Source organism: Engraulis encrasicolus, chromosome 20 (genome assembly GCF_034702125.1).
Source record: "Engraulis encrasicolus isolate BLACKSEA-1 chromosome 20, IST_EnEncr_1.0, whole genome shotgun sequence".
Taxonomy (NCBI): Eukaryota; Metazoa; Chordata; class Actinopteri; order Clupeiformes; family Engraulidae; genus Engraulis; species Engraulis encrasicolus.
In genome coordinates, this window is record NC_085876.1 from 40723631 (window position 1) to 40751130 (window position 27500).

Here is a 27500-nt window from a genome sequence, read left to right on the forward strand (position 1 = left end):
AGGGGCCCGGATCAATCATGTGGGCTGTATACTAGGCCAATGCTTGTTATAGCCATAATTTCTAGCACGGCAATCGCCATTACACGCTGAAGAAGGCCTCTGCCCGAAACGTTCGTAGACGAATAGACGGAGAAAAATCTGAAGAGTGCTTTGCTTCCTTCATTCATAATTTCTAGCACAAAAAAGTTAATCATTACAAGTGATTTGCAAAAGAAGTGAGTGGATACCTGTGAAATATAACAGGTATTACTTTTAATTTCCAATAACCATATAAAAATAGCAAGCAAAGGTTAGAAAAATATGGTGATTGACCTTTTAGGAGTGATACAATAGAAATGGCGGGCCTGTTTATATAACAATGAGATGAGAAACTATCAAGACAAGAAACTTCTGGTGATTCACACTAAGTTAGTGAAAATTAAACTGTAGGAAGGCCTGTTGATAAACAAAATAAAATATTTATAAAATGTATTTTATCTTTTTTCTGTGAGGATTGCTTCTTTGGGCCAATTCAAATGGTGAGGTGCAGAGAGGTGGAGGGCCGGTCAAAGGGGCCTGGTGGGCCGCATCCGGCCCCCGGGCCTTAGTTTGGGGACCCCTGTTCTAGAGTGTATTTGGTCTCTTTAAGTGTTGAATTAACGCTGCCCTTTTCACGGTGTAGAAATCATTCATGATCTTGGGGACCACTGCATCCAACCCATCCCATTGGCTCACACAGAGCATGGGCCGTGGGGATTGGAAAGGAGAAAGCTGTAAATTTTCACCTTTTTATGGACCTTGATATTGAAATAGTGACGGCGATTTGGCAGATAACCCATGTCCATCAGATTTGAGTTCTTTCCTTTTGCGTGACTTAGTTCACACCACGCAAAATGCCAAGACAGCTGGTTCTTTTCGTGCATGCTTTTGTGTCCTGTGCAGCAGCACTGTGCTGTGCTGTGCTTGCCGTGTGTGCACAAGAACAGCATTTCTCAAAGTGTCTGTTGTGTTGTGTGAAAACACATCCTGACGGGCCAGCGGATTACAGTATGTGTGTACACCTCGAGCATTTTCAGTCGCCACTGTCACACGCTGCATTCAGGATTTTGAGATTTGAGCTGTTTTATTAAATATGTGGGTATGTTAGAGCTGAATGAACACATTATAATGCAAGAGGAAGGTCTTGGCTTTTAAATGTAACTCATTTCACGTTTGTATGTGCTTCTGGATGCTGAGATATTTAGGATTTAATAGGAAGAGGCGGGCATCCTTTCCCAAAAAGGGCTTAGGGCAAAATGGGTTAAAATGTTGCCGTGAGCAGCAGCAGCAGACTTTGTGTTGTTTTTAATAGCCCCAACTCCAACATGGGCTCGCTGTGATAGTCTGAAGCTGATCGATTTCAGGGTCGAAAAAAGAAGATCCGTTTCCACACATGTGGTGTGAAGCTGATAAATCGTGAGAGGATGGGAGAGAAATAAACAGAGATAGAGAAAGAGATGTACAGAGAAAGGGAAAGAGGGGGGGGCAGAGATGGAGAGAGAGAGAGAGAGAGAGAGAGAGAGAGAGAGAGAGAGAGAGAGAGAGAGAGAGATAGGGATATATACTATAGTATATATGAAGAGTTTTGGGAAATTGACGTTTTTGCAAAATGCATTTTGTATAGGTTTAAAAAAGTATGTTCTCAAAATATTTGAATGTCTAGAATGTACACATAGATGATCAGCATTCTGAACAGTCATTTCCAATAAATAAATGCGAAAGTCAAAAAATGGCGCTCACGTCATCTTGCATTGAAACTCTTCATATGGAGAGAGAGAGGCAGAGATAGGGAGCAACAAGAGAGATTAGGCAGAACGGGAGAGCTAATTGGCCCTGACGGCTCGCTTATGGCATTTCGGGGATTAAAACGGGACAATAAGATCTTACTCCCCTCTGGCATCTTGCCAACAGCTGCCCAAAACACCAACACTACACCACCCCACCCCACCCACCATCCTGTAACTCCCCCCATTTCCAATTTGTGTTGTCACAATGTATACAGCACAAATAAGTCTGCGCACTGACGTAAAGCAAGTACTTCAGGGCCCCTTGCAAGCTACCAAGAATGGGCCCCCGAACGAAGAAGAGGGCCTAATAGCATGTGGAGGGGGCCCGTTTCTTCAAGTCAAGGGCCCATGTGGGCCCCCCACCTCGTATGGGTCCCCCTGCCTAGCGGGGGCATACTTTACGCCCCTGAGTCTGCGCCTGCATGTCAATTTGACACGTTCCTGCATATTTGCAACTGAAATAATGCGTTGGAGATATTTATTGCCATTCCAAGGCAATATTAGGAAAGGGAAAACAACAAACAAAACAGGAAGAAAAGCTACAATGAGATTAAACCTCCCCTCAGGGGTTTTACAATTGGATTTTATGAGGCATAAATGTGCCATATAAATCACGGTGAAAATTGCATGTAATCTATTCTTGTTTAAATTGGGAAATCGTTTGGCACTTTCTTTTTCTTTTTGTTTCTTGTTTTGTGTCAGGTACAACAGGATAAAGTTTGTTTTATATAAACAATACAGTACTGTATACATATATTTGAATGCCTGCATCATGAAAGCCCATAAGTGAAAGCCCATCTGGGAAACTCTCATTGTCACTGAGGCACAGCGCTCCACATCACAACGAAATTGCATTTTATGCCTCACATATCACATTAGGTTCAAGCATAGTCACATATACAGTACTGTGTCAAAAGTATTTCACGACCTACGTTTGCAACAGTCCTTCTTATTCTATTTCTTTTTGACCACACGTACCATACAAACTTGCCTACAGTATGTGCCTAAAAATACACATAAAATTACTTGTAGGCTACAGTGTTAAGTCAACATTTAGAGAGTTAAACTGAAGTCATTGTTGAACTTGAAATGCACTAATAATATAATAGCAAGAGCATGGGTCCGAGTAGGACTGCACAATTCATCGAAAATAATTCAAAATCGCCATTCCAATCAGGATTTAATCGTGGCAATAGTGACCTGCATTCAGAAGTGTCCTTGAAGTCAGAATATACTGACAGGCTGGTGTTTCTGGACAGAAATCTGTCCACTTAAGTTTCATGCTATTACATGCTTACATAATAATTACAATTATATAAGTAAGTATATAAGTATAAATATAAATATATAATTAATTTTTGGTTATATTTCATTTTGGTATAATTTAAAAGAAAATTCAGCAAACGTTATTAATAATCGTGATTCCGATTTTGACCCAAATAATTGTGATTATGATTTTTTTTCCATAATCGTGCAGCCGTAGGTCCGAGGCACTCTGAAGTAAGGTTAAAAAACATTTTATTTTTCTAATTTGGACATCAGTTACCCCACAGACACAACAACCCCCCCCCCCTCTTTACTAATAATATATTTATTTGCAAGTACGTAATATCAAACTACTAGTTTTGTAATTTCATCCATAACACTATGCCTGCTTCTGCCTCATACATCTCTGCTTTCTTCCAAAAGTGTGGGAGTTCAAGATTCAAGATTCAATATTCTTTTTAATGGTTCCGAAGGAAATTTGTCTTGGACATACATAGCTACCACATACACACAACACTGATACACATGACGCCAAAAAACAATAAACAAAACACATAAACAAAAAACACATAGGCCTACAGACATCCATCCATCCATACATACATATGTAAAGTGCCATCATAGAGATACTCAAGTGCATATCTACTACGGCCTCCTACACACATCCTTGGTGGGTCATCCAAGGATGACTCCATCCCTCCAGCCCGGCCTCATCCCCACCACCACCACACCACACCCACCACATCCCCCTGCCCGGCCTCATCCCCACCACCACACCACACCACATCCACCACATCCACTCCACTTTCTCCTGCCACGGCTGGATGGGTGCGGAGGTTGCAAGTCATTACGAACTCCCCTCTCTCCCTTCCCGTCTCCAAAGGGGCTTATCGTATTAGTAAGGCAAATGTGCTTCTGATTTGTGCGGTCAGCGACCTCAGCAACTCCCTCCCCTGTTCTTAGAAGGGGATTGCAGCATCCACTTCCGACCAGTTTTTAACCATGATTTGTTTTAATATTATATGTATTTCTCAATGTATCATTGGTCGCACTGATGCTTTGAGTTTTTCAAGTGTATTCGTCTGTTCATTGGTCGCAGGCAGGCAGCCCTGTATTAGAAGAAAGAGCTATTATATGCCTCATGGAAAGCTTTTAACATGTTGAATAATTTGAGTGCTCGCTCGGTCGGAGTGCACAGTGTGATTATGTGGCATGTCGGAGGAAATGAGGCGGCGGGTGCCTCTCTAAAGCCAACCAGGCGCTGCCTGGACAAAACTCTTGACATGTGAAATTGCCATGAGAAATAATAAGGATCTTTTTTAGGGGTGGGTTGTTTGTTTGTGGTGTGTGTGTGTGTGTGTGTGTGTGTGTGTGTGTGTGTGTGTGTGTGTGTGTGTGTGTGTGTGTGTGTGTGTGTGTGTGTGTGTGTGTGTGTGTGTGTGTGAGAGAGAGAGAGAGAGAGAGAGAGAGAGAGAGAGAGAAAAGGGGTGAGAGAAAAGGGATACTTCTAGGGAAGGTTGCATAGCATTGGTCAATTTTGAGGTATTTGTGTGTGTGTGTGTGTGTGTGTGTGTGTGTGTGTGTGTGTGTGTGTGTGTGTGTGTGTGTGTGTGTGTGTGCGTGTGTGTGTGTGTGTGTGTGTGTGTGTGTGTGTGTGTGTTCGAGTGTGTGTGTGTGTGTGTGTGTGTGTGTGTGTGTGTGTGTGTAGTGCCGCCTCATTATGGCTGAAAGGACTGTGCTGAAATGGCGCCGATTTTCCTTCCCACAAAACATCTGCTTGCACCAGTTTGCAGAATCAACAACACAAAATCTTCAAAATTTATGAGTCTGTTGGAGAGGGAAAAGGGCCAATAAAGGAAAGAGAGAGAGAGAGAGAGTGTGAAGAGGAGGAGGAGGAGGAGGAGAGAGAGAGACAGAGAGAGAGAGAAAGAGAGACAGAAAGCAACTAAGCAATTGAAGGAGATGAAGGTGTAATTAAGATTTTAAATGTCAGAGCTATCCAAGCTATCTCTTTGCAAATTGTCCTCCCTGTGTACGAATGATTGACGGATCTGATTTGTCTTTTGCTTTTGCACTGGAGTGAAAATGGACCAACCGGTGATGGCAATACAAAAAGGCTTGATCGACAACTGTCTGGCAGGAGATGAAACACTAGACTTCATCTCCAGGCTGATGGAGGTCTGTACTGTAGTTATGACTAGACAACGAGAGCTAATTAGCTAGATTGGCTCTGGCATCACCATGACGTCAATCTTGGAACCAAAAACATGTCGGTCGAGGAGCAGGAAATGCCGTTTTACGGTGCATGTTTTTCCTTGCGCTTTGGTTCTCCTCTACTTATCCCTCAAAACAAAAGGCTGTAGTCAGTGTGAGGCTACATTAAATCGTGTGGTTTGGAAACAATGGAGAGACCAGGAGCAAGCAGAGCATCATCGTTAGTGTAGCGAGCTGTTTTAAAGCTGCCTCTGCACACAGTAGGTTAGCACTTTAGCACGCAGCACTACACCTAGGGCTGGGCGATATGGGAAAAAAACCAATATTACAATATGGATTACTTTATATCACGATAACGATATATATCACGATATAGCACAATTACATACGTTTTCATTTATTCTCTTTATTTGCTCTTTATTTTTTCATGTCGCAAAACAACCCTTCTTTAAATTGGATCTTTTTATTTTTATTTTTACAGTTACATTAACTTATGGTGTGTAGTGTGACAACATAAAATGTAATTAAATGATATTCAATTGTGTAAAATTGATAAAATTGCCATCATGGTATACACGATATAGGAGAAAGGTGACGATATACACTTTTATATCACGATAACGATATATATCGTCATATTACCCAGCCTTAACTACACCGGTCCACCATTGTGGCCTTGTTGTCGTCGTGCCACTAACCCTGCTCGGCAACTCTGTACTAACAATAGGCAAATGTGATTGTACTAAGAATAGGCAAATGTGATTGGCCAGACCAGATTTAGGAGAATAGCTAATGAGCTTCAATAGGTGATTGCTGTTCTGTACACCAGATGTCTATGCCTAACTAACACTCAGGTAAGCTACAGCATTGCCATGTGAAGGCCTGTTATTAGGTAGGTAGCTGGTTGTCCTGTGTGGATTCAGTTTTTTCCGCCCGTGGGGATTCTGTTTTTCCCCCAACTTAACTATCTTTCATTTTTCGGTTTTCCTATTTCCCTTGTTGTGTCTACCTACAGCTCATTCAAGTAGGCTACAACTAGACCATACCAGAGATTAAAAAAAAAACAAAAAAACATTTCCTAACAAAAATGTAAGCTATCTCCTTATCGATATTCCATTTTTCCCCCAGAGGGCCTGGTTTTGTAAACACACACCACAGGTAGCTGCTTTAGCAGAGATTCTTTAAGTATATAGAGATATGCCAACATAATAGGTTTCTATGGGCACCTAACGCGACCAGGTTCTGGTCTGCCTAAAGGGCCGTGTCATAATGCTCCTTCAATGAATAGAACAGTCCTTAGGTCTGCCTAGGTCTGCCTAAGGGGGGCCATAATAGAACCAGGAAACAATGGGCCAATGGAACCTCTCTCTCTCTACTCTCTCTGGCTTTAGTCTGTAGCAAACGCTGCTCCACTGCATTGCCTGCTAGTTGTCTGACTCTATTTTATGTTGTTTTCTCCTTCGGGCTTCTGGAGAAGAACAACAGATACGCATCCAATAAGTAGAACGGGGCGGCTATTTCGAGACACGTCTGATTAACTGCGATAACAATGTTTTCTCAGCTCCCATCCTCCCCTGTATACTCATAACCTTTGTTTTTGAACTCTCGTTGCCTATTAGTAGCGTTCGCATTAATGTAAAATTAGACATGAAAAACACGGTTCGTTTAGACGGCAGCATGCTTTGCCTCAGAAGTGTATGAAGCCATTAGCTGTGTAGAGGAGGGTGGAGGTGGTGTGTGTGTGTGTGTGTGTGTGTGTGTGTGTGTGTGCAGTGTTTCCCACAGAAATTTTGGAAACTATGGGGGCAGCCGGGATTTTTTTTTGTCCGGGGGGGGGGGGGGGGAGTTGTTCGCGCAGTGTAAATGCAAAATGGCAAAACAATGACTACTATAGGCATAGGCCTACATTTCAGTCATTTATATTTTGAGAAATAAGGCTACAAAATACACATGCAGGGGTCTATGTAATGAAAACAATAATAAAACAAAATAGGAGCAGAGATAAGAATGTAAGATTACTGTGAAATTGTTAACGCATAAACAAAAAGGGTCTAAGAGGGTAGGCTATGCCTTTTCCCCACACACACATAGGCGTACACATTCTACATGAGGGGTGCTGGTCACAGGGCCAGTTTTTCAAAATTCCTCCCATTAAAAGGGCGGAACAACATATTACACATATGTATATTCACATTCATTTCTATATGCAGCCCGATGTCTCCTCTGCCTTGTCAATGAAGGCCTGTCACCTAACTCATTACAACTGTAAAACAAAGCCTGGGGAGTGTTAGTAAACTCATCCCAACTGTCCCTTCTCTGAAGTTTTTTTTTATTGCTCTCAAACCCAAGTTAACTACAACAACTTGACTAGGCTTTTGATCCCTCTGTCTTTCAAGCACTTGTGGTTTTCTCTATAGGATGTATTTACTCCAGGAGGAAAATGCGAAGGAAATCGTAATTCAAATCGTTTTTAACAAAAACGGCAATCGTTAAAAAAAAAAAAAAAAAAAAAAAAAATTTTAAAAAAAAAAAAAATTTTTTTTTTTTTTTTTTACATTTTCGGAAACTATGGCGGCCAAATTTAAACTATGGCGGGCCGCCATAGTTTCCTCAATGTATGGGAAACACTGGTGTGTGTGTGTGTGTGTGTGTGTGTGTGTGTGTGTGTGTGTGTGTGTGTGTGTGTGTGTGTGTGTGTGAGTGTGTGAGTGTGTGTGTGTGTACATGCGCGCATCTTCATGCGTGCGTAGGTGCGTGCGCGGGTGCCGTGGTCGTTGCACTGTACAGATACAATAAGCCGCCGGTCACAACAAATTTGTGCCTGAACTTAAGTCGAATGGCCCGGCTTTAGAGAGAGAGAGAGGCTTTGAGACAACAAAGTCGAAACCAGTGTGTGAATCATAAATTATGCCCATTATACACAATCCTCTTTCATTCCCTCTGGCGATGCAGCCTGCCTGCCTATACTGCACATATGAATAATTACCATATTTCCTGCTCTGGCGGGAAATATCATTGATTGCACACAGAGAGTTTTGGCTGGGGAAAGATGGGGTTGAGGGGGGGTGGCGTGGAAGAGAACATGAGAACAGACGAATTCATATGGGGAAATGGCAGGTTTAAAAACGCTCTAAATTGCACCCAGCTCGTTGTTTCTCTTCACGTCCATGCCTGAAATAAATGTGAATGACTGCATTAGCCAGAAGACCATTAACGTGAAGCATTTCCATGAGACCGGCCTCGTCTCTTTCTCTGCTTGTCATTTTCACTATGCCTCTATTTTACTCTCTCTATCCCTCACCCTCCCTCCTTCTCTCTCTGTTTTCTCTCTCTCCATCACATTCTCTCTGTTCCTCTTCAGCCCACTCCTATCCTCTCGTTCTCTCATCTCGTTCTCTCTCTCTCTCTCTCTCTCTCTCCCCCCCCCCCTCTCTCTCTCTGTGCTCGTCTCATCATCCATTTCTCCTTCCGTCTTGCCTCTTTCGCCCTCCCACTCTCTTCCTCTGCCTTAATCCTGTGATGAAGAACATGCACTACTCTACTCTGTGATTTATGACAGTGGCATAAAACGGCACTTAAGTCACATCGCTCTCGCAGCAGGCCTGGTGTGCAGATCATGGGGAGGGAGGCCATAAATGTTGACGCTGAGAGCAGCAGGAGAGACCCTCTAGCCCAGGGGTTGTCAAACTCAAATTGACTGAGGGCCAAAATCAAAATCTGGAACAAAGTCGGAAACGTCTGGAAAGTCGTGGGCCGATCTCAACAATTATTTTTAAAAAATGGACTAAAATTGTGCATGCATGGACTTCATACTCATAGTTAAATTTCACATATACTCTTTCCCATCATATTTGTCTGTTCAAATGTGTCTGCACATCCTTGTGATACAGCAAATTTCATGGTCAAGTTGTGTTACGCTGTACATTAATGGTATATGTGGGCCAACTGTAATACACATTTGAAATGATCTCGCGGGCCGAATAAAATGGCTCCGTGGGCCAAATTTGGCATTCCTGCTCTAGCCAGTGTTGCCAGATTGGCCGATTTTCGTGGGCCATAGTCATTCTGATGTCTCCACCATCCTGCCAAAGCATGCCCCAAAGAGTCAGAAAAATACATGGGTAACACTTTAGAATAACTACCTATTCACAGCTTTATAAACACTTAATTAACATTTTATGACAATTAACATTTAAAGAAGCATTTACAAATGTTTGTAAATGACTAATAACCAAACTACGACTGCACAGTGGAGTGGGAATCAACTTCTACTGTGTGAGTTTTCTGTGGTGTCATGCCTTCTGGTCTTTGGAGGAGACACTTCCAGGACCGATGAGACTGCGCTGTGTCTGCTGTGTTAACGTAGTATTTCTTGGCCATTTATAAACACTTGTAAACATTTTGTTGATAATTAGTTCATTATTTATAAAGTGTTTATTAAGCTGTGAATAGGTAGTTATTCTAAAGTGTTAGTGATTGGTGGGCCTGGGCTGGTGCCTGCCGTGGCAATTAGGGGCGGCACAATATATCGAAAATGTATCGAAATGGCCATAGGCGTATCGTGAAAATGACTTAATTATCGCTAACAAGTAAAACATTTCTGCGCAGTCCAATCACTAACTGAATATCAACAAATGGGCAAGTAATCCGCCATGACCAAAGCCATGCACCCCCACACAGACCGACAAATTGGTGGCAAGAAAAACGATATTGTTTAAATATCGTTATCGAGGTATTGCATGCTGTTGTCGAGTATCGTTTTTTTCCCCCTAATATCCTGTTGCCCTAGTGGCAATCATACAAGGACCAAGACTAGACCAACTCGACATGCAAAAATATTTTTGCTCGCCAAGCATTTCTGTCCAGTTTACTTGGCTGCCTCTTGTCTCCTCTGTCCACCAACACTATAAATGATAAATGTCCATAGCTCTGCATGGATCCATGGGCGTGTTGAAGAGACTGTGTTGAAACCTTAACAAGACCATGTTGAAACGTTTTTCCCATTACAAATTGTTCTGCCCAGCCTCAGATCATAATGGACTGTGTCATATTGCTGTCAAGTGGTTCTTTAAAGAAGTGTTGCAATCACAGCGATGAAGCACTGAAAATGTTCTTCTGTCATGACACCTCTCTCTGGAGGACCAGCCCAGGATCTGCAGTGTTTCTTATAAAAGCTGCAGTGTTTCTTATAAGAGTCCATTTCCCTCTACTCTGCCATCTCTCTAGCCATCATACTCAGGGTAACTTACTTTTAGTATTCATCGAACACTTAGAGATTGGGCAAACTAGAAGAGTGTGTGTGATTTCAATTTTATGAGTGTTGAAGTAACACTGCAACATTCTACCGTGTGCTTCATGATTCCGATCAGCGTTCTGCAGGGTCGTTGACCGTTTTAGTCAGGCCCAGGGCGAAGTCATCTGAAAGGGCTTCTCCACCCAATACATTAAAGGGGTATGCCACTATTTTGGGGCTTAATACAGTTAAAATCGTTGGCCAGGGTTTATATAGGTGGTAAAGTGTCTTATTTTTCATGTAAGCCGTTGTCTTGTTGTAAGACAAGTTAAAAGAGGGAGCATGTCGCTAAGCTAGTGAAAGTCAATGGATCCGTGTAGCATGTAGCAATGCTACTTGGATGCATTGACTTTCACTAGCTTAGCAACATACTCCCTCTATTAACTTGTCTTAAAGCAAAGACTTAACGCTCCACATGAAAAATAAGACACTTTACCACCTTTATAAACCCCAGCCAACGATTTTAACTGTATTAAGCCCCAAAATAGTGGCATACCCTTTAAATGTAATGAGGACCCAATTCTGCCCTCCCCGCCCATCACCTCAACCCCTGTCAGCTTCCCTGGCGCTCTGGGATGAAGTTCCCTCCAGTTCTCATAATCTCTTTAAAAAAAAAAAAAAAGATTTTTGGGGGTCTTTTTCGACTTTATTTTTCATAGGACAGTGTGAGCGATGGACAGGAAGTGAATTGGGAGAGAGACGGCGGGGAGGGGTCGGCAAAGGACCCGGACAGGGCTGGGAATCGAATCCCGGTCAGCCGCATGGCACCCGAGTGCCCTACCGGTTGGCCATGGCAGGGCCTGGTAACACTTTATAATAATGTCTGCTTAGTAAAGACTTAGTAAATAATTTACTAATGATGAACAAAACATTAACAAATGTTTTTATCATTAACTAAGTTTTATTAATGCTTTATAAAATATCTACAAATAATATATACAAGATTTTACATACCTTATAACAGAGTATTTTATTCATTTACAAGCAATTTGTAAATGTTTGATAAATATAAGATATTAACATAACATTTCCTAGTCATTTACAAACATTTTTTAACATTTCCTAGTCATTTACAAACATTTGTTAATGTTTTGTTCATCAACAGTTAATTATTTATTAAGTCTTTATAATGCTTTTTTGCATCCATTATTATACAGTAAAGTGTTACCCAGGGCCTCAGTTCTCATAATCTCAACCTTGACCTCCCCCAGAGAGAGTCCGTGTGGTCACAGTCAGCTCTCCTGGGGTGCATTTCTCGAAAGCGTAGTTGCTAACTACGTTGGCTACTTTGCTGGTTGCAATTCAATTTCCCATTGGCAACTATCCAAGCTGCTAACTGGCTAACAACTACGCTTTTGAGAAACGCACCCCTGGTGAGCTCGCTTGTACTGTGCAGTACAGTAGGTGGTGTGACCTTGAAGGGGTCAAGCTGAACGAGATACAGATGAAGTGCTTAGTGGTGCTCAGGAGGCTATCCACACAGAGCTATGGCTCATATTACTGCACAGTGGGTATACTGTACAATGCACTCATGGCTGGATTGGCTATAAGGCATACAGGGCATTTGCCCGGTGGACCGTTGATAATTTTGCCCTGATCCTCCCCTAAATGTAGTGGTTTCAGTCCTCATACTGCTGCTGTAGCCGGCTTCTCCGATTCGTCAGATTTAGATCTTCATTGTGGCTGTTGTGGTGAAAGTAGCTCGTAATAGATTACTAAAATGTTGTCGTAACGCAAATATGGCGTCTACTCGCACATCTCCCGCCTTTCTGGTAACAAGAGCCAATGTGCCTGCTGAGCTGCGGTGCCAGTGATCCAATCATCTGGCTGCATCGTCGCACGCGAAATGATGCGCATGCTCAGTTGTGAAAAGCCGTTGCTCTCGTGCCGTTACGGAACTACTGCGCCTGCGCTCTGTCAAAAAAACCGTGAGAAAAGTGTCTTAAAAAGCTTTGTTTCAGTCCTCATGCTGCTGTAGCCGGCTTCTCCGATCCGTCAGATTTAGATATTCATTTTGGCTGTTGTGGTGAAAATAGCTCGTAAAAGATTACTAAAATGTTGTCATAGCAGGCTTCATTGTCTCTCTCAAATGCATGGCGGACCAGTCTTGGCTGAAAATGCCCGACCTGATTTTTTCTCCCAGTCCATCCCTGCTGTGCACTCCACCCTGTCATCAGAAGTAGGGCATATAGAATTGCGTAATAATGCTGCTGACCATGTTATTGTTCTACTGTTTTAATTCAACCCCAATGAGATGAAGATGAAGTGGTACTCTAAAGGGACCCGGATCACCACATCAATAGCTTGTGTAGCAGCACAACGTGCACAGTGCACTCGGCCGTGGCATAGGAAGAATTACGGATACTGTAAAATTGCATAAGGCTAACCATGCCATGCCTTTATTCTATTGTTTTAATTTATTAATTTATTTCTCTTTTCTTTTGATGATATCTTGTCTTCTCGTATACACAACCAAAATGAAATTACATGTGTGTTGGCTTTGAATTGATCATTGAAATACATACATTAGTGTATTATGTAAGAAACGCACAAGAGGTGGCATTGTAGCAACACAGCACACCCCATATTGTGCCGTAGCCATGCAACGCACTTGACATTATAATGCAATCGATTAATCGACTTTAATCGATCAATGCCTTAATAGATTAAAAAACATTCATCGCAAATAATCGACAATTAAACTGACAAGAGACCCAGGTGAAATGGCCATGTGAAGAGGGGTGTGAATAGTGGGAATATTTAAATCACCTTTGGATTAAAGAATTTAAATAGAATTAATTAAAAATTAGTATTTTATCTCAATTTTGTATTCAAATTTTGAGATTTAGTAGGTTTTTTTTTGAGAAACTTTGAGATTTCGGGGGAAAAACGCTGCTTATCAATTAATCGTAAGTCGATTGATAAGGCTATCAACTAATGATTAATGAATTAATCGATAATTTGCATCCCTACTTGACATGTTTGCTTCAGTTTGTCCTGGATCTCCTCTGTCCAAGGAGAGCTTTGTGGATTGGCCACCACAAAGTACAGACCTCAACCTCATTTGGGAATCTTTGGGATGGGCTGGAAGCAGCGTTCAAACTCTGCCATCATCATCATCATCTTGGTGAAAATGTGATGTAACGCTAGATGAAAATAAATCAGGACATTGTAGATGTTTACTGAATCAATGCAACACCAAATATGTGCCCCAATCAAAGCCAACCAACATATCAGTGCGTGATTTTTTTTTGCTGTCAACTTTTGTGCATATGTAAGTACAGTATATTGTGTAATAAGCACACAAGATCTTGTATTCTAGCAAGACAACACAACCAAGGCTGGGCGATATGGAAAAAAACCCAATATCACGATATGGATTACTTTATATCACGATAACGATATATATCACGATATAAAATCGAAATGTTTTCAGTTATTATCGGTTTATCGGTTGGCGATTTTTTCATGTCGCAAAACAACCTTTCTTTAAAATCGAAAAGAATCGAATCGCTGCCCCCTGTGCAATTTCCAGTTACATGAACTTATACTCTGTATTGTGACAACATGAAATGTAATTAAATGATATTCAAGTGTATAAAATTGATAAAATTACTATCACGATATAAACGATATAGGAGAAAGGTCACGATATACACTTTCATATCATGATAACGATATATATCGTCATATTGCCCAGCCCTAAACACAACACACCACGTATTGGACTGTAGTAACGTGACGTACTTGACACAGGTCTCAGGTCACTGGTCCTCGGTGCGAGCAGAGAGCCTCGGGAGAAAAGGAAGGTCAGGAGCAGGAGTTGCCATTGACGATGGTTAGGTGGGGACGGGTTACAAAAGACAATTGCTATTCTCCCGGGTGGCGTGTCCAATTGACCTCCACTCTGTGCTGTCATTGTGGCTTTGACTCTCCCAGCAACTGTCCTCTCCTGTGCTCTGCTCTGCTCAGTGTCTCGTTCTTTTTCTTCAAGAGAGCTAAATCGATACCAAGGCAACCCAGGGTTGTTATTTTTTGACGCTCTGCAGAATCCATCGACTTCCACTTGACTCGGTGTGAAAATAACCACAAATGGGGCTTTTGAGATATAAGAGACGTTTTGAGTAAGGGGTGTGTGCATGTGTGTGCCATGCGTGCATGCGTTTGTGCGCGCATGTGTGTGTGGTTTTTCTTGTGTGTGTGTGTGTGTGTGTGTGTGTGTGTGTGTGTGTGTGTGTGTGTGTGTGTGTGTGTGTGTGTGTGTGTGTGTGTGTGTGTGTGTGTACGTGTACGTGTACGTGTGTGTGTGTGTGTGTGTGTGTGTGTGTGTGTGTATGTGTGTGGCTTTCGTGCATGCATGTGTGTGTGTGTTTCTGCTGCAATTGTAAGGGGATTAAGAGGGTAAGAAAATATTACATCTTCTTCCAGTGCCCCTAGGTTTGCACGATAAGGCCATCTCCATTTTTTCCTCTCACATAGCATGTAGCACTCCAGATAAACACCAGTCTTTCCACCCTTTTAGCTCAAGATATTAGAGAGGACCATAATACATTTATGAGCTAGATTTAATACAGACTTTGCAAGTCAAACTTAGCCATTGCTTCTGGTGGAAGGAGGAAGGAGGAGGCCAAGAAAAAGAAGAAGAGTAAGACACACCAATGAGACAGAAATGCATTAGATGCGGTGAGGCAATATACTTGCAACAGCAAGATGGGATTTATTCATAAAGCCGTCGCCTTAAAATACCCTAATGAAAAACAATTATACTGCCACATTACATTCCTTGGTATTAGCTGGGGGCATGCAGCAGCACATACACAACGATTTTTAAACTAATCCAATTTTGTTGTTTTTATGGGACGCCGTGTTACGGTGCATTTTGCGGAAAAGCGGTCAGCGTGTAAAACTGTCCGTCCCGTTTACAAATCTCCCATGATCCCCTGAGGGACGTTTTGGGACGATACGCTCATCGTCGCCTGTGAAACGAGCATGACAGAGTACCGTATCCCTCTTTCAGGACTCTTTTCAATCCGAGACGTCCGGTTGGCTAGGGGCAGCAGGAAGTGCTGTACATCATCAACATGCTGTAACAAATCCGGGAAGGATTTTATACTGACACTTTTTTTTTGTATTTCAAACTTGTAAACGTTTTATTTTAATGTTTACATTTTTCCGTCTTATAGCTTTCTCCTTCCTCTGTCCCCTTGCCTTGTCCTCTCAATGTGTGCATACAAGCGTGCACAGTGCACGCACACACACACATACACACACAGGCTAGCTTGCAGGGAGGAGTGTAGACTCCTATCTCCTCTCCGCTCCTCTCCGCTCCTCTCCTCCCCTCCCCTCTCCTCTCCTCTCCTCTCCTTTCCTCTCTTCTCCTCTCCTCTCATCCCCTCCTCTCCTCTCCTCTCCTCTCCCCTCTCCTCTCATCCCCTCCCCTCCTCTCCCCTCCTCTCCTCTCCCATTTCCCCGCTTCTCTCCTCTCCTCTCCCCTCCTCTCCTCTCCTCTCCCCTCCTCTCATCTCCTCTCCTCTCCTCTCATCTCCTCCTCTCTCCTCTCTCCTCCCCTCTCCTCTCCTCTCCTCTCATCTCCTCCCCTCCCCTCCTTTCTCCACTCCTCTCCTCTCCTCTCCTCTCCTCTCCTCTCCTCTCCTCTCCTATTCTCTCCCTCCAGGCCGCCTGTCTGTCATGCCGCGCGGGGGAGACAGGCGGACTCGACTCGCCTCGCCAGCCAAGATGGATTAAGTGGAAATGTGACTTGTCACCTTGTAGGGCTACACACACTTGGCAACACACATTTTCGTGACTCTGTGTGTGTGTGTGTTTGTGTGCATGTGGGAGTGGGGTGTGTGTTTGCACATGTGCAACAAAGACAGAGAAACCGTGACAGTATGTGTGTGTGTGTGTGTGTGTGTGTGTGTGTGTGTGTGTGTGTGTGTGTGTGTGTGTGTGTGTGTGTGTGTGTGTGTGTGTGTGTGTGTGTGTGTGTGTGTGTGTTTGCGCGTGTGCGCACGTGTGTGTGTGTGTGTGTGTGTGTGTGTGTGTGTGTGTGCACTAGCGAAAAAGACAAAGAAACTGGCAGTAAGTGTGTGTGTGCACTTGCGAAAAATACAAAGTAAATGGTAAATCTAGTTGCAGTTGTGTGCGCGCACGCGCGCGTGTATGTGTGTGTGTGTCTGTGTGTGTGTGTGTGTGTGTGTGTGTGTGTGTGTCTGTGTGTGTCTCGGGAAAAGGGGGAGTGAGGTAGGAGGAGTACACCAGGGAGAAAATGGAAAGAGCTGAAAACGGTGCAAGAGTAGAGAGAAAAGGAGGAGGGTGGCTGTGCTGTAATGTGAAAGTGGAGAAAAGTGGTGCAACTAGAAGGAAACTGAGAGCAGAAAAGGTGGACGGTGAAGAGAGGAGGGTTGTTGTGTTGTGAGATGGAGATGGAGATGGAGGAAGTATGCAGGTAGAATCTACTAGTGGTGTGGATCGGCACTGCCCTCACGATTTGATTCGATCACGATTCGGGAGGTAGCGATTCGATTCGATTCTATGCGATCCGATCCAATTCAATTCTACATTGCATTGCAATGCATTTCATTTCTACTGAAAGTAAAGCAAATGTTTAAGCAGTCATGATGAGGCAATACAAGTAGTCAGATACTGAGCAACAATTTATTGGCTGTTTTCTGTATCAGTCTGTATCAGTCTATATCAGTCTTGCAATGTTTTGAAGTGCTTTTATTTAATTTAACATTCATTTGCTCCCGAAATATCCATGGAAGTAATTGAAACTTAAAAAAATTGCCGGATCGAGTCTGGAACTTGCCGGATCGATTCTGGATCGTCCATGCCCCACATTGGATTGCATCGCCGAATCGATCTTTGTTGACACCACTAGAATCTACTGTAACTAGTGGGAAAGAGGTGTGATCTTGCCAATGAGGGTCTGCTTTCCCCTCTCTGCTACTCTCCATGCCCATACTCCTCTATTAGGTGCCCATCTCTGTACCCAAGGAGCTGCTCTTTATCTTTGAAATGATTGGGAGAGAGAGATGGGGCAGGGCCAGGAAATTACCCCGGTGGACTCAAACCGGGCGTACCCGTGGGCGATGTAACCCCAAATGTGTGGGAGGGCTTAGCATGCTGCGTCACAGCGCCCCCAGAATGTTACATTTTTATAGCACTAATATCTACCAGAGTTAAATCTCATGTGTGGTGCAGTGTATGTCAGTATACCTGTACTTGGACAGTTTGAAGTGATCTGGAAGGTGCTGTATGGTTAGCGTCTAGACCAGTGTTTCTCAAACTTTTTCAGACCGAGGACCACTTTGTCCCCCCAAAAACACTTCAGGGACCACCTGTCAACTTAATTGGCGGGTGCCCTTGGCGGGTGTTAATTTGACTGCTCATTTTGATGCAGATCACTTACATTTACAAGCCTATCTAATTGTGGTGAAAATGAGATTTCAGCTATGTTTAGCTTTGTAATAATGTTACAAATATAGCTTACTGCTAACTTCCCCTCGAGAAATCCCCTCGCGGACCACCTGAGCTCTGTCGTGGACCATTAGTGGTCCCTGGACCACACTTTGAGAATCACTGGTCTAGACATCCTGGAACATATGGTATTTTTTGACAGGCTGGAGAAAGGGGCTCTTTCAACACCAGTGTTAATGTTTTTCCCTTTGTTTGTGGTTTCCTACCTAACCGTAGTTTTTTTTGGAACTGCTCCTCAATTTAAGCGTACATTTCCACAGCAAACTTCAACGCTGAAACTGATGACAGGAAACCAAGTCTATACCCTGAGGGAAGGCGCTTTTATAAATGTGCTGTGAAAAACACATGTGGTGCTTCTGTCGTCAGGAAACATGATATAATTCTTTCACATGCTCTTTGCAGACACTTGGTCATCAGAAATTTGAGTATGCAGGGTTTGGAAGACAATATGACGAGGTGTTTTCCAAAACGTAATACATCCATTGCCACGGATGTTAAAAAACTAAGCGTTTTATTCATTCATTCGTAAAATCAGGGTGTTGATGCTTGTATTTTGTATGGATATATCATAAATAAATTCCAACAGCCTTAATCTATATAAAAAAGATTTCTGAAAGTGTGTAATAGCTTTTATTTTGGAAAATACTCTATATATTTATTGTACAGTTGTACAGCCAAACCACGAGAGAAGAGAAGTTGAGGTAATCAACCACGTCTTGGTGCTCCTGTCAGAGACTTTGAGAGCCTAGGGTACTACATCGCCATGTTTGGCATAACAGCATATCAGCAAATCCATCATCACAAGTGCAAGGCTGTGCTAAAAAATGTGTTGAACTCACAGCACAGAACAACACGGGTTTAAAATAGACGACAAAGCGTAATTGCTAGCTGAACAAGGAACCAGAGGTCAGTACCACATCCCGACATGAAAATTGACATAATTACGTAAATGCTCGGAACGTGTTATTTGAGTATGAATGCATTATGCTTTTAAAGGGCTGCCTGAAGACCTCTCAACTTGTTTTTAACAAACATCCCCTGGATCCAATTTTGTAACAAGTCATGGTGGGTTTGAAAAGTTCATTGGAGGATAATGTTTTTTTTTCCGTTTTTTTTCATGCTGACACCATGCACTGTCGTAGCGACTTCCTGTCACGTACGTCTTGTTTGGTAATAACCTCTTCTTACCAATGTCCTACAACGACTACTAGCCACATGCACGCAGGGGTGCCGCCAGAAATGTTGGGCCCCATGAAAGATTCGAATTTTGGGCCCCTTTAAGTGCCCCTGTCAGTGCTGTCATTGCTTGGGACCTTAGAATATGTACCCTAGCGCCACCCATGCATGCACGCGTGCACATGCGCACACACTTGCATTGGCTGTTGGCAGGGGAACAGGTCCTACTGCTGTTACGAATTACATTTCCATGGCCAATCTCTCAAGAGCTCGGTCTCCCCCTATTCAAAAGGTCTACAGTACAGTACACACAGTGCTGTACAAGCGCAGAACTAGTGGAGGACTTTGCAACGCTGGCCCTAAGAGGTGTTACTGTGCATTTGCTGCCATCTGCATTTTCCACTTGATCTGCATTACCGTTGAGGACATGCAGGGGTGCCGGGGGGAGGTTGGGGCAAAGGGGACAGTAGCCCCGGGCCCAGGGAGAGAGGGGGCCCAGAATTGGGTCCTCATTACACTGTATCTATTGGGCTGGGGGGGCTTTCAGATGACTTTGTCCTGGGCCCTGCCAAAGCTGTCAGCGGCCCTGAGGACATGATCCAGCCACTATGAGGGCATGAACAGGCAGGCTGTAATCATCACTGCAGTGGAGGAACTCTGAAGTAGGCCTATGGTGGCTAAACTGAGTGCATTTCTGCTGTCCTCAGTTCAAAATTACAATGGTCATACTCATGACCTGACAGTGTCATAACAGTGTCATGACACATGAATGAGTCATAAACATGATGTCAATGTCACCGAATGTCACTTAATGCAGCATTTCTCAACTGGTGGGTCGCGACCCAAAAGTGGGTCGCGGAGGGGTCATGGGTGGGTCGCTTAGCCGTGGTGTAAAAAAAAAAAAAAACGTAATTCATTGATTCGCTAAATTAAAAAATTAAAAAATCATCCAACTTTTCCTGCAACAATTCACAACTTATTTTGATAGGCGATTGAACGTGTGTCATCTGTCGTCATAGATAAAATCAGAATGTTTATGCGAGATTGTAACGTGCAACCAGTCTTTCGAGTATCGCTAAAAAAATTGGGTCGCGATCGAATGAGAGTGGAAAATGGTGAGTCCCCAAGACAAGACCCCAAGACAAGAAACACTGACTTAATGGCAACAGTCATAAAATGTATTGTTCATGCCATTGACATACTGTTTATGACGTTACGACACTGTCATGACACTATGATGGCATACATATAATGCCTGCGTCAAGAAAAGTCTTCCCATATTTTCAAAAATTATCAAACTACAGTACATCATTGTTCATGATCCACGACAGTGTAACGCACCTACAGTAAGTCTGAACTTCTTGGCTTTATTTTGCTTAAACTTCTTGTTGTCGATGTATTGTTGCGTGAAACGTGTCATTTTAAATGCACTATTTCTTACAGTGAGTAACATATTTATTATGCCATACTGCTGTCATGTATACTGTTCCCTGGTAGCCGGTAGGACATGAATGCATCCATGCTATTATGACGGCGGTGTTCCTGCACCTGTTCGTCCCCCTCGGGGATCAAACCTGCCACCTCGTCAACTACATCAGTTCGGCAATGGGAGTCACAGTACGACAACGCTGAGCTAAAGGGCTGATCTGATAGCCCAATGCTACCACATTGTATTGAGGCTTCGGGAGGGAGATTTACTAATGTTCCACGCCAAACTCCTTGGCCTCTCACTTATTCAGTTTTGGGGATCAGCACTTTCAAGATGGCGGTGATTTTTGGTTGAGCAATAGCAATTATAATTTGTACTTTGTAGTATGATTTCTTTCTTTTAAGGTTTAGGGAGCAGAAAAGTGCACAACGCTTTGTTGTCAAGTTCATTTTGTTAGGCATTGAACTTCCTCTACATTAACTCCATGTGAGGAGCCATAAAGTATTTGAGAATAAGACAAATGACAAAAGTGACTATCTCTCAATATGTCTCGTGAGTTAAAACAAAAAAAATGTTCTTCAGCAATATGGATAGATGAAAACCTTACATCAATCAATCCGTGAAGGAAATGGGTCTCGGTAAGCCCATATATATATATATATATATATATATATACTATATGTGCATCACATGCGCCTCTCAGGCTTGCTGTCACTGAGGCTTTCTATCACTGTAGACGGTAATTGCTCACAATTTACTTACGACGCGGTTTGGGGTGAGTGAGACGTTATTGACGCGGATAGGGCAGCCATCCATCTCGTGGGAAAGTGGAGAATATGTGTGTGCGTGCGTGTGTGTGTGTGTGTGTGTGTGTGTGTGTGCGTGCGTGCGTGCGTGCGCACGTGCGTGCGTGCGTGTGTGCGTGCGTGCGTGCGTGCGTGCGTGTCTATGAGACGGAGAGGGACTAGATTACTCATAATGACTCCCTTTTTCCCCTGGAGTGCGTTAGTGAAAAACAAAACATCTAAAAATAATACAGAACATACTGTAGTAAAGTAAACATGAGGAACAGGTAAAAAAAATGACACTGTTTTCACATTTTAACCATGGCTCAAGCCCTGCCATCTCCAAATCTTATAATAATAATGTAATCTTATATCTTACTGTATGAGACTTGTATCCTTAATTTGAAATGATCTCGATATTTCAAAGGTCATCAGTGTCTTAGAAATATTGTCCCAGTTGGCTTATCCAGTTTTTTACCCATCCCTGGTTTTGAATCCAAAGTCCATTCTGAACTAATCAATTAATTCGTGGAAAGGCATGGAATGGAATTTCTCATCCATAGTTACAACTAAGCGATCACTGGAGTGTATTCTAATGATAGGCCTACCCAGGCAATGGACTGGCTCGTATAATTTTCTGATGAAACTTTTAAGAAAATGTGTCTACTGCTGATCCAAATTTCCTGATAAAAGTGTTGTATCACATAATACATGCGGCCGACCCGGGTTCGATTCCCGGCCTGGGTCCTTTGCCGAACTCTCTCCCAATTTGCTTCCTGTCCACAACTCACATTGTCCTGTCAAATAAAGTCATTAAAGACAGTTGCTCTGTGTATCACCTTAAGAGTCTCCTTAGTATTTGGGTTCTTTGTATCCTTGTTTTGTCTTCTCCTCTGTCTATTGCTGTTTTTCACTTAGTCTGCCCAGTACGTCTCAACCCTAGATTAATTGCCAGACAGCCCAAAAATCTAGGTCGGTCAATAGATTTATGAACACAAACTTTCGTCTTTTGTTATATTTTTGTGTCGCCTCCTGCTCTTTCGTTGCTCTTCCTTCAGTTTTGTGTTATATGCGCTGCTTTTGATGGTTTTTGGCTGTGGCTAAGACCTTCTGCTCTTGGGTAAACAGCAAAATTAATAGCTGCTTTTGTTATCGCTACTGTTGCCTGGCCAGTAGCGATAACAGCAGGCAAGCATTCATTTTTATGTGTTGTGTTATATGCAAGCAATATAAATGGCCAGAAATAGCATTAGGTCTCCTCATTGTATTCTGGTTTTCTGTTGAAATGACACGTTTTAATAGTGATGTATAATATACACTATACAGTATAATAGCAGGAGCTTGAATTGGAAATAATTCCCATTGTTTCATTATAAAACCTTTAACCCTAATGAGGGGGAAATGACAACGAGATACAAAGTAGAGGACAAAAGAGGAAGCAGGGAGTTAGAGGGAGAAGAACATAGAGAGAGAGAGAGAGAGAGAGAGAGAGAGAGAGACTAGAGGAGGAAGAGGAAGAGACACCGTGGTGACAGGATGTGAGAAAGGAGGAAGGGATGGAAGAGGGATGGAGAGATCAGGAAGAGAGAAATGGAAGTCCCGCCCGCAGAGAGCCATGTTGCTGCCTGCATGGGTCAGGGGGGCACGCTGGCACTGCTCCCCGGCGTATACCCATCCCCCCGCTCCTCCCCAGTCCCCTCTGGCCTCCTCGCTAGCTACCCCTCCCCCTGGACTGGCCATCTGGCATAGCGAGCATTTCCCAGTGGGCCATGCACCCTCGTAGGCCCCTATTTTCAGAAATGTTTTTTAAAAAAAACTCTTGTTTTTTCACATTTTTGAAAATAGGGGCCCAAAAGGGTGCGGGCCCCACCGGTGAGTCAGTTCTGCGCCGCTAAAATTATGAGGAGCCCCTTTCAGCCCCAAGTGCCTGGGCCCTATTTCTCCCCCAGTCCCTGCCCTGCTGGCACTGCTCCCCGTATACCCATCCCCGTACCTCCTCCCCAGTCCCAGTCCCCTCTGGCCTCCTCGCTGGCTACCCCTCCCCCTGTGGCGGACATCATCGGAGCAGAGGGAGGGCAGGGCTCGCTTCCCCCTCCCCCTCCCCCCGCTGCGTGGCATCAGGGGCTATGCCACCACCTGGCATGGCTGGCACTGCCATCTGCCAGCACGACAGACAGAGCAGCAGAGAGGGTAAAATGAGAGAGAGTAGAGAGAGAGATGTTCCATTGGCCCATTGTTTCTGGGTTCTATTATTGCAAGGGGGAGGAGGGGGAACCTGGTCATGTTAGGTGCCCATAGCAGCCTATTACATTGGCATATCTCTATACTTAAAGAATCTCTGGTAAAGTGAGACGTAGCCAGGGGACATGCCTCCACTCATGTCCATTTCTCTGACCACCATCACCTTCTCACTAAACACACACACGGTACACATACACATACACATACACATACACATACACACCACCACCTCTCTCACTAAACACACACACGGTACACATACACATACACATACACATACACATACACATACACATACACACACACACACACACACACACACACACACATACACATACTGTACACATACACACACACATACACATACACATACAAAAAGGGCCGCTGACAGCTTTTGCTGGGCCCAGGACAAAGTCATCCGAAAGGGCCCATCTCACCCAATACACCAATTTTTTGTGGGCCCCCTCACTCCCTGGGCCCAGGACAATAGACCTCTTTGTCCCCTGTTTTTGTCGGCTTCCCTGCATGCACATACACACACTCCAACCACCCCACTCACACATACAGTACACACCAACAACAGCATATGTCCTCCTTAGAAGATAGGGATGGTGCCACTCTTTCTTGACATACATAAACGCTCTGTCTCTGTCTCTGTCTCTGTCTCTGTCTCTCTCTCTGTCTCTCTCTGTCTCTCTCTCTCTCTCAAAAACAAAAGCTATTTTTGGGTTGACGCATCTTTATCTTAAGGGCTTACTGGCACCAATTCAACTCAGTGATAAATCAATCAGCTCTGTATACGTGGCCCTTGGGGTATGAGCAAGAGGGATTAAAGAAACTTTGAGGAAAGTCAGAAACTTTTAAGCGAAAGAAAGTAAGTAAGAAAGAAAGAAAGAAAAGAAGACATCCAAACTCCTGGCTATCCTGCAAGACACCCAAGCTTTTATTGCCATTTTTAAGTTTCGTGTGAGAGGACACTTAGTGGAAAAGCCACAAAAGTGCGAAGAGACAGTCAGGGGTATCCAAAGTGTCCAAGTACGTACACCAAGTACACAAGGGCAAAAGGGCCATTGGCATATAGGCACCACAAGACCCTATTCACACGAGGCCATTACTGCAGACCGAGGAGCAAGACCTGAAGGCAGCCCTCTGCTCTGGAAGCCTGTGCCTGTCTGTCAACCCTTTGCAGTTCATCACTTTCCTGGTTTCTTCACCCCTTCACACACTCATATGCACACATGCACACACTAACGCAGGGGTCAGGAACCTTTTTGGTGGAGAGAGCCATAAACGCCAATTTTTAAAAAATACATTTTCAGGAGAGCCATGCCATTTTAAAAACACTGAATACAATCAAAATCATGTATTTCAATTAAGTCCAACAATTTAAAGAGTAGGCCTACTGTTAACTTATTGCTTTTATTGATAACAGGTAAGTATAGGATTGCCAACTGTCAACTTCATTATGGCGAGGTCTGGAAAAAAATTGTATTTCTTAGATGTAATTTCCTACATTTTAACACTTTTTAACCTCCCTTGTCCTGTTTCAACTCAATATGGAACCCGTAATTTTATTTAGAAATACGGGACGATTCTATATTTCAAGGCAACCCTAGATAAGTAAGAGCCATATACAGTTCCCAAAAGAGCCACATGTGGCTCTAGAGCCATAGGTTCCTGACCCCTGCACTAACGCAACCACGCGCATTTGCTCACACATGCACACGCATGCACGCCTACACACACAGACAAACACTCTCTCTCTCTCTCTCTCTCTCTCTTTACTTCTCACATTTACCAGGCAAATACACAGACTGCGACAAGAGGCGAGCGACGGAAGTAATTGACTTTGTATTGAGTCGCATGACAAAAGCGATTCTGGAGACTAGAGCGACAGTTTGTAGTTGAACTCCTGGGAATGTTATGCAAATGAGCTATGACGCGGTTCAGCGACATCCCACGACAGCCAATGACTGTATAGAGGTTACTGACCACAGCCAATGGGAATGTTTGAATGCTTGCGTCCTGCTTGTAACGGACATACTCTAGTCGCTTCAATTGCTCGTATCGCTTGCTGCTGCACAGAAGCGATTCTCTGTCGCTTCAATCACGTCGCGGTCGGTATATTCGCCCGGTTACTTTTGTTTTACCTCGCTCTACTCTACTCTATTCTACTCTACTCCACTCTACTCTACTCTGATTCACTACACTCCATTCTACTGTACTGTATTCTTCTCCATTCAACTGTACTCCTTTCAACTCTACTCTACTCTACTCTTCTCTACCCTACCCTTCTCTACCCTACCCTACCCTACCCTACTCTCCTCTCCTCTACCCTACCCTACCCTTCTCTACCCTACCCTACCCTACCCTACTCTCCTCTACTCTACCCTACCCTACCCTACTCTTCTCTACCCTACTCTTCTCTACCCTACCCTTCTCTACCCTACCCTACCCTACCCTACTCTCCTCTCCTCTACCCTACCCTACCCTACTCTTCTCTACTCTACTCTACTCTACTCTACCCTACTCTTCTCTACTCTACTCTACTCTACTCTACTCTACTCTACTCTACTCTACTGTCCATTAATCTGCTCTTCTCCTCTCTACCCGACTTTTTTGTTCCCTACTCCACAGCAATACTGCTCTGCTTCTCACTGCCCCCATGCCTGTTCCCAGGTTACCTTGGGGTAATCAGATGTGGTGTGTTTGCCATTTGCCGGCGCCTTCACATCAAAAGTTCCCCCTAAACTGTATTTATCGTCCACATCAGCCATGGTCGTAGGGACGGTACTAAAGCGCCATAAAGACATAATTGCCTTTATGGTCTGTGCAAGGGAAAAAGTGACAGAAGAATGGAGAAGAAATGTGCAAAAGAATGCCACCCCCCCTCCCCCACTCAGCTCAACCCACCTCTTCACCCTCACTGCTTCTCGGCCATTAAAAGTTATGTTAAGTCTTTATTAGTGTCCACTTTTGAGGGGAGGGAAACTTGACTTCGGCTTCTCGCCCCAGTGAACACACACACAGACCCATGTAACCCTAAAATCTCTGTAACTGGTGCAGCACATTACGTAAAAAGCAAGCCTAAGAGGAGAAAAGACTATGGTTACCCACCGTCCACCGTCAATCGACAAAACAGCCCATGCATCGTGAGAGGATTTGACTTGAGTCAATGGTGTCTGGTGATTAGATAGTCCTGTCTGTCAGAGTAAGTAAGTGTTTACTGGTAGACAAACATACACTGTAGGCTATAAGACTTGTCAAATAGGTGTTGACGTGTGAGAAAAAGGAGGAAACAGCAATGGAGTGGAAACTGACCTCTGTGAAGGAGTGACTGTCTCTTTCTCAAAAAAAAAGGACTCTGGCAAGTGAAGCGAAGAGGGCGGAAGCGGGCAAGAGGATGGTAATGAGAACATTGTAATGGTCGACCTGGGAAAACGAACCCAAGTGTGGTAGCGTTTAGGTTTTTTTTTTCCTCGCTGTTGTTTTTTAAATTCGAAACCCTCCATGTTCTCAACATAAAAACACGCCCGATTGCGTTTAGCTTGCGCTTTGCGTTATTGTGGCCAGCGCGCCAACCAAACAAAGTGAGTGCTGTTGGATAAGTTGGTGAAGGTTTTTTTTTTTACTAGTTTTCTGAAGGAGCGTCATCTGGAGTGAAAAATCAAGCACCATACTTCACTTTTATTACCGTTTCTTTTTTTTTTTGGGTCCTGAAAACCTATGTTGACCAAGATCTCCCTTCCTCCACCCCATCTCTCTTTCCTTCTTGTTTTCCAGAAGAAATTTGGAGTCGAGCGGGATGG

The 27500-nt window shown here is 43.6% G+C and overlaps 1 protein-coding gene across 1 annotated transcript in view; it reads left to right on the forward strand.

The window, feature by feature from the left end:
- calcr (calcitonin receptor) overlaps window positions 1–27500 on the forward strand; it is a 123833-nt gene that overhangs the window by 33470 nt on the left and 62863 nt on the right. The window contains exon 2 of the mRNA XM_063185953.1: window positions 27475–27500. This exon is cut by the window's right edge and continues 38 nt beyond it. Within this exon, the coding sequence (XP_063042023.1) occupies window positions 27497–27500 (4 nt within the window). The 5' untranslated portion in view covers window positions 27475–27496. The remainder of the gene's footprint in view (window positions 1–27474) is intronic.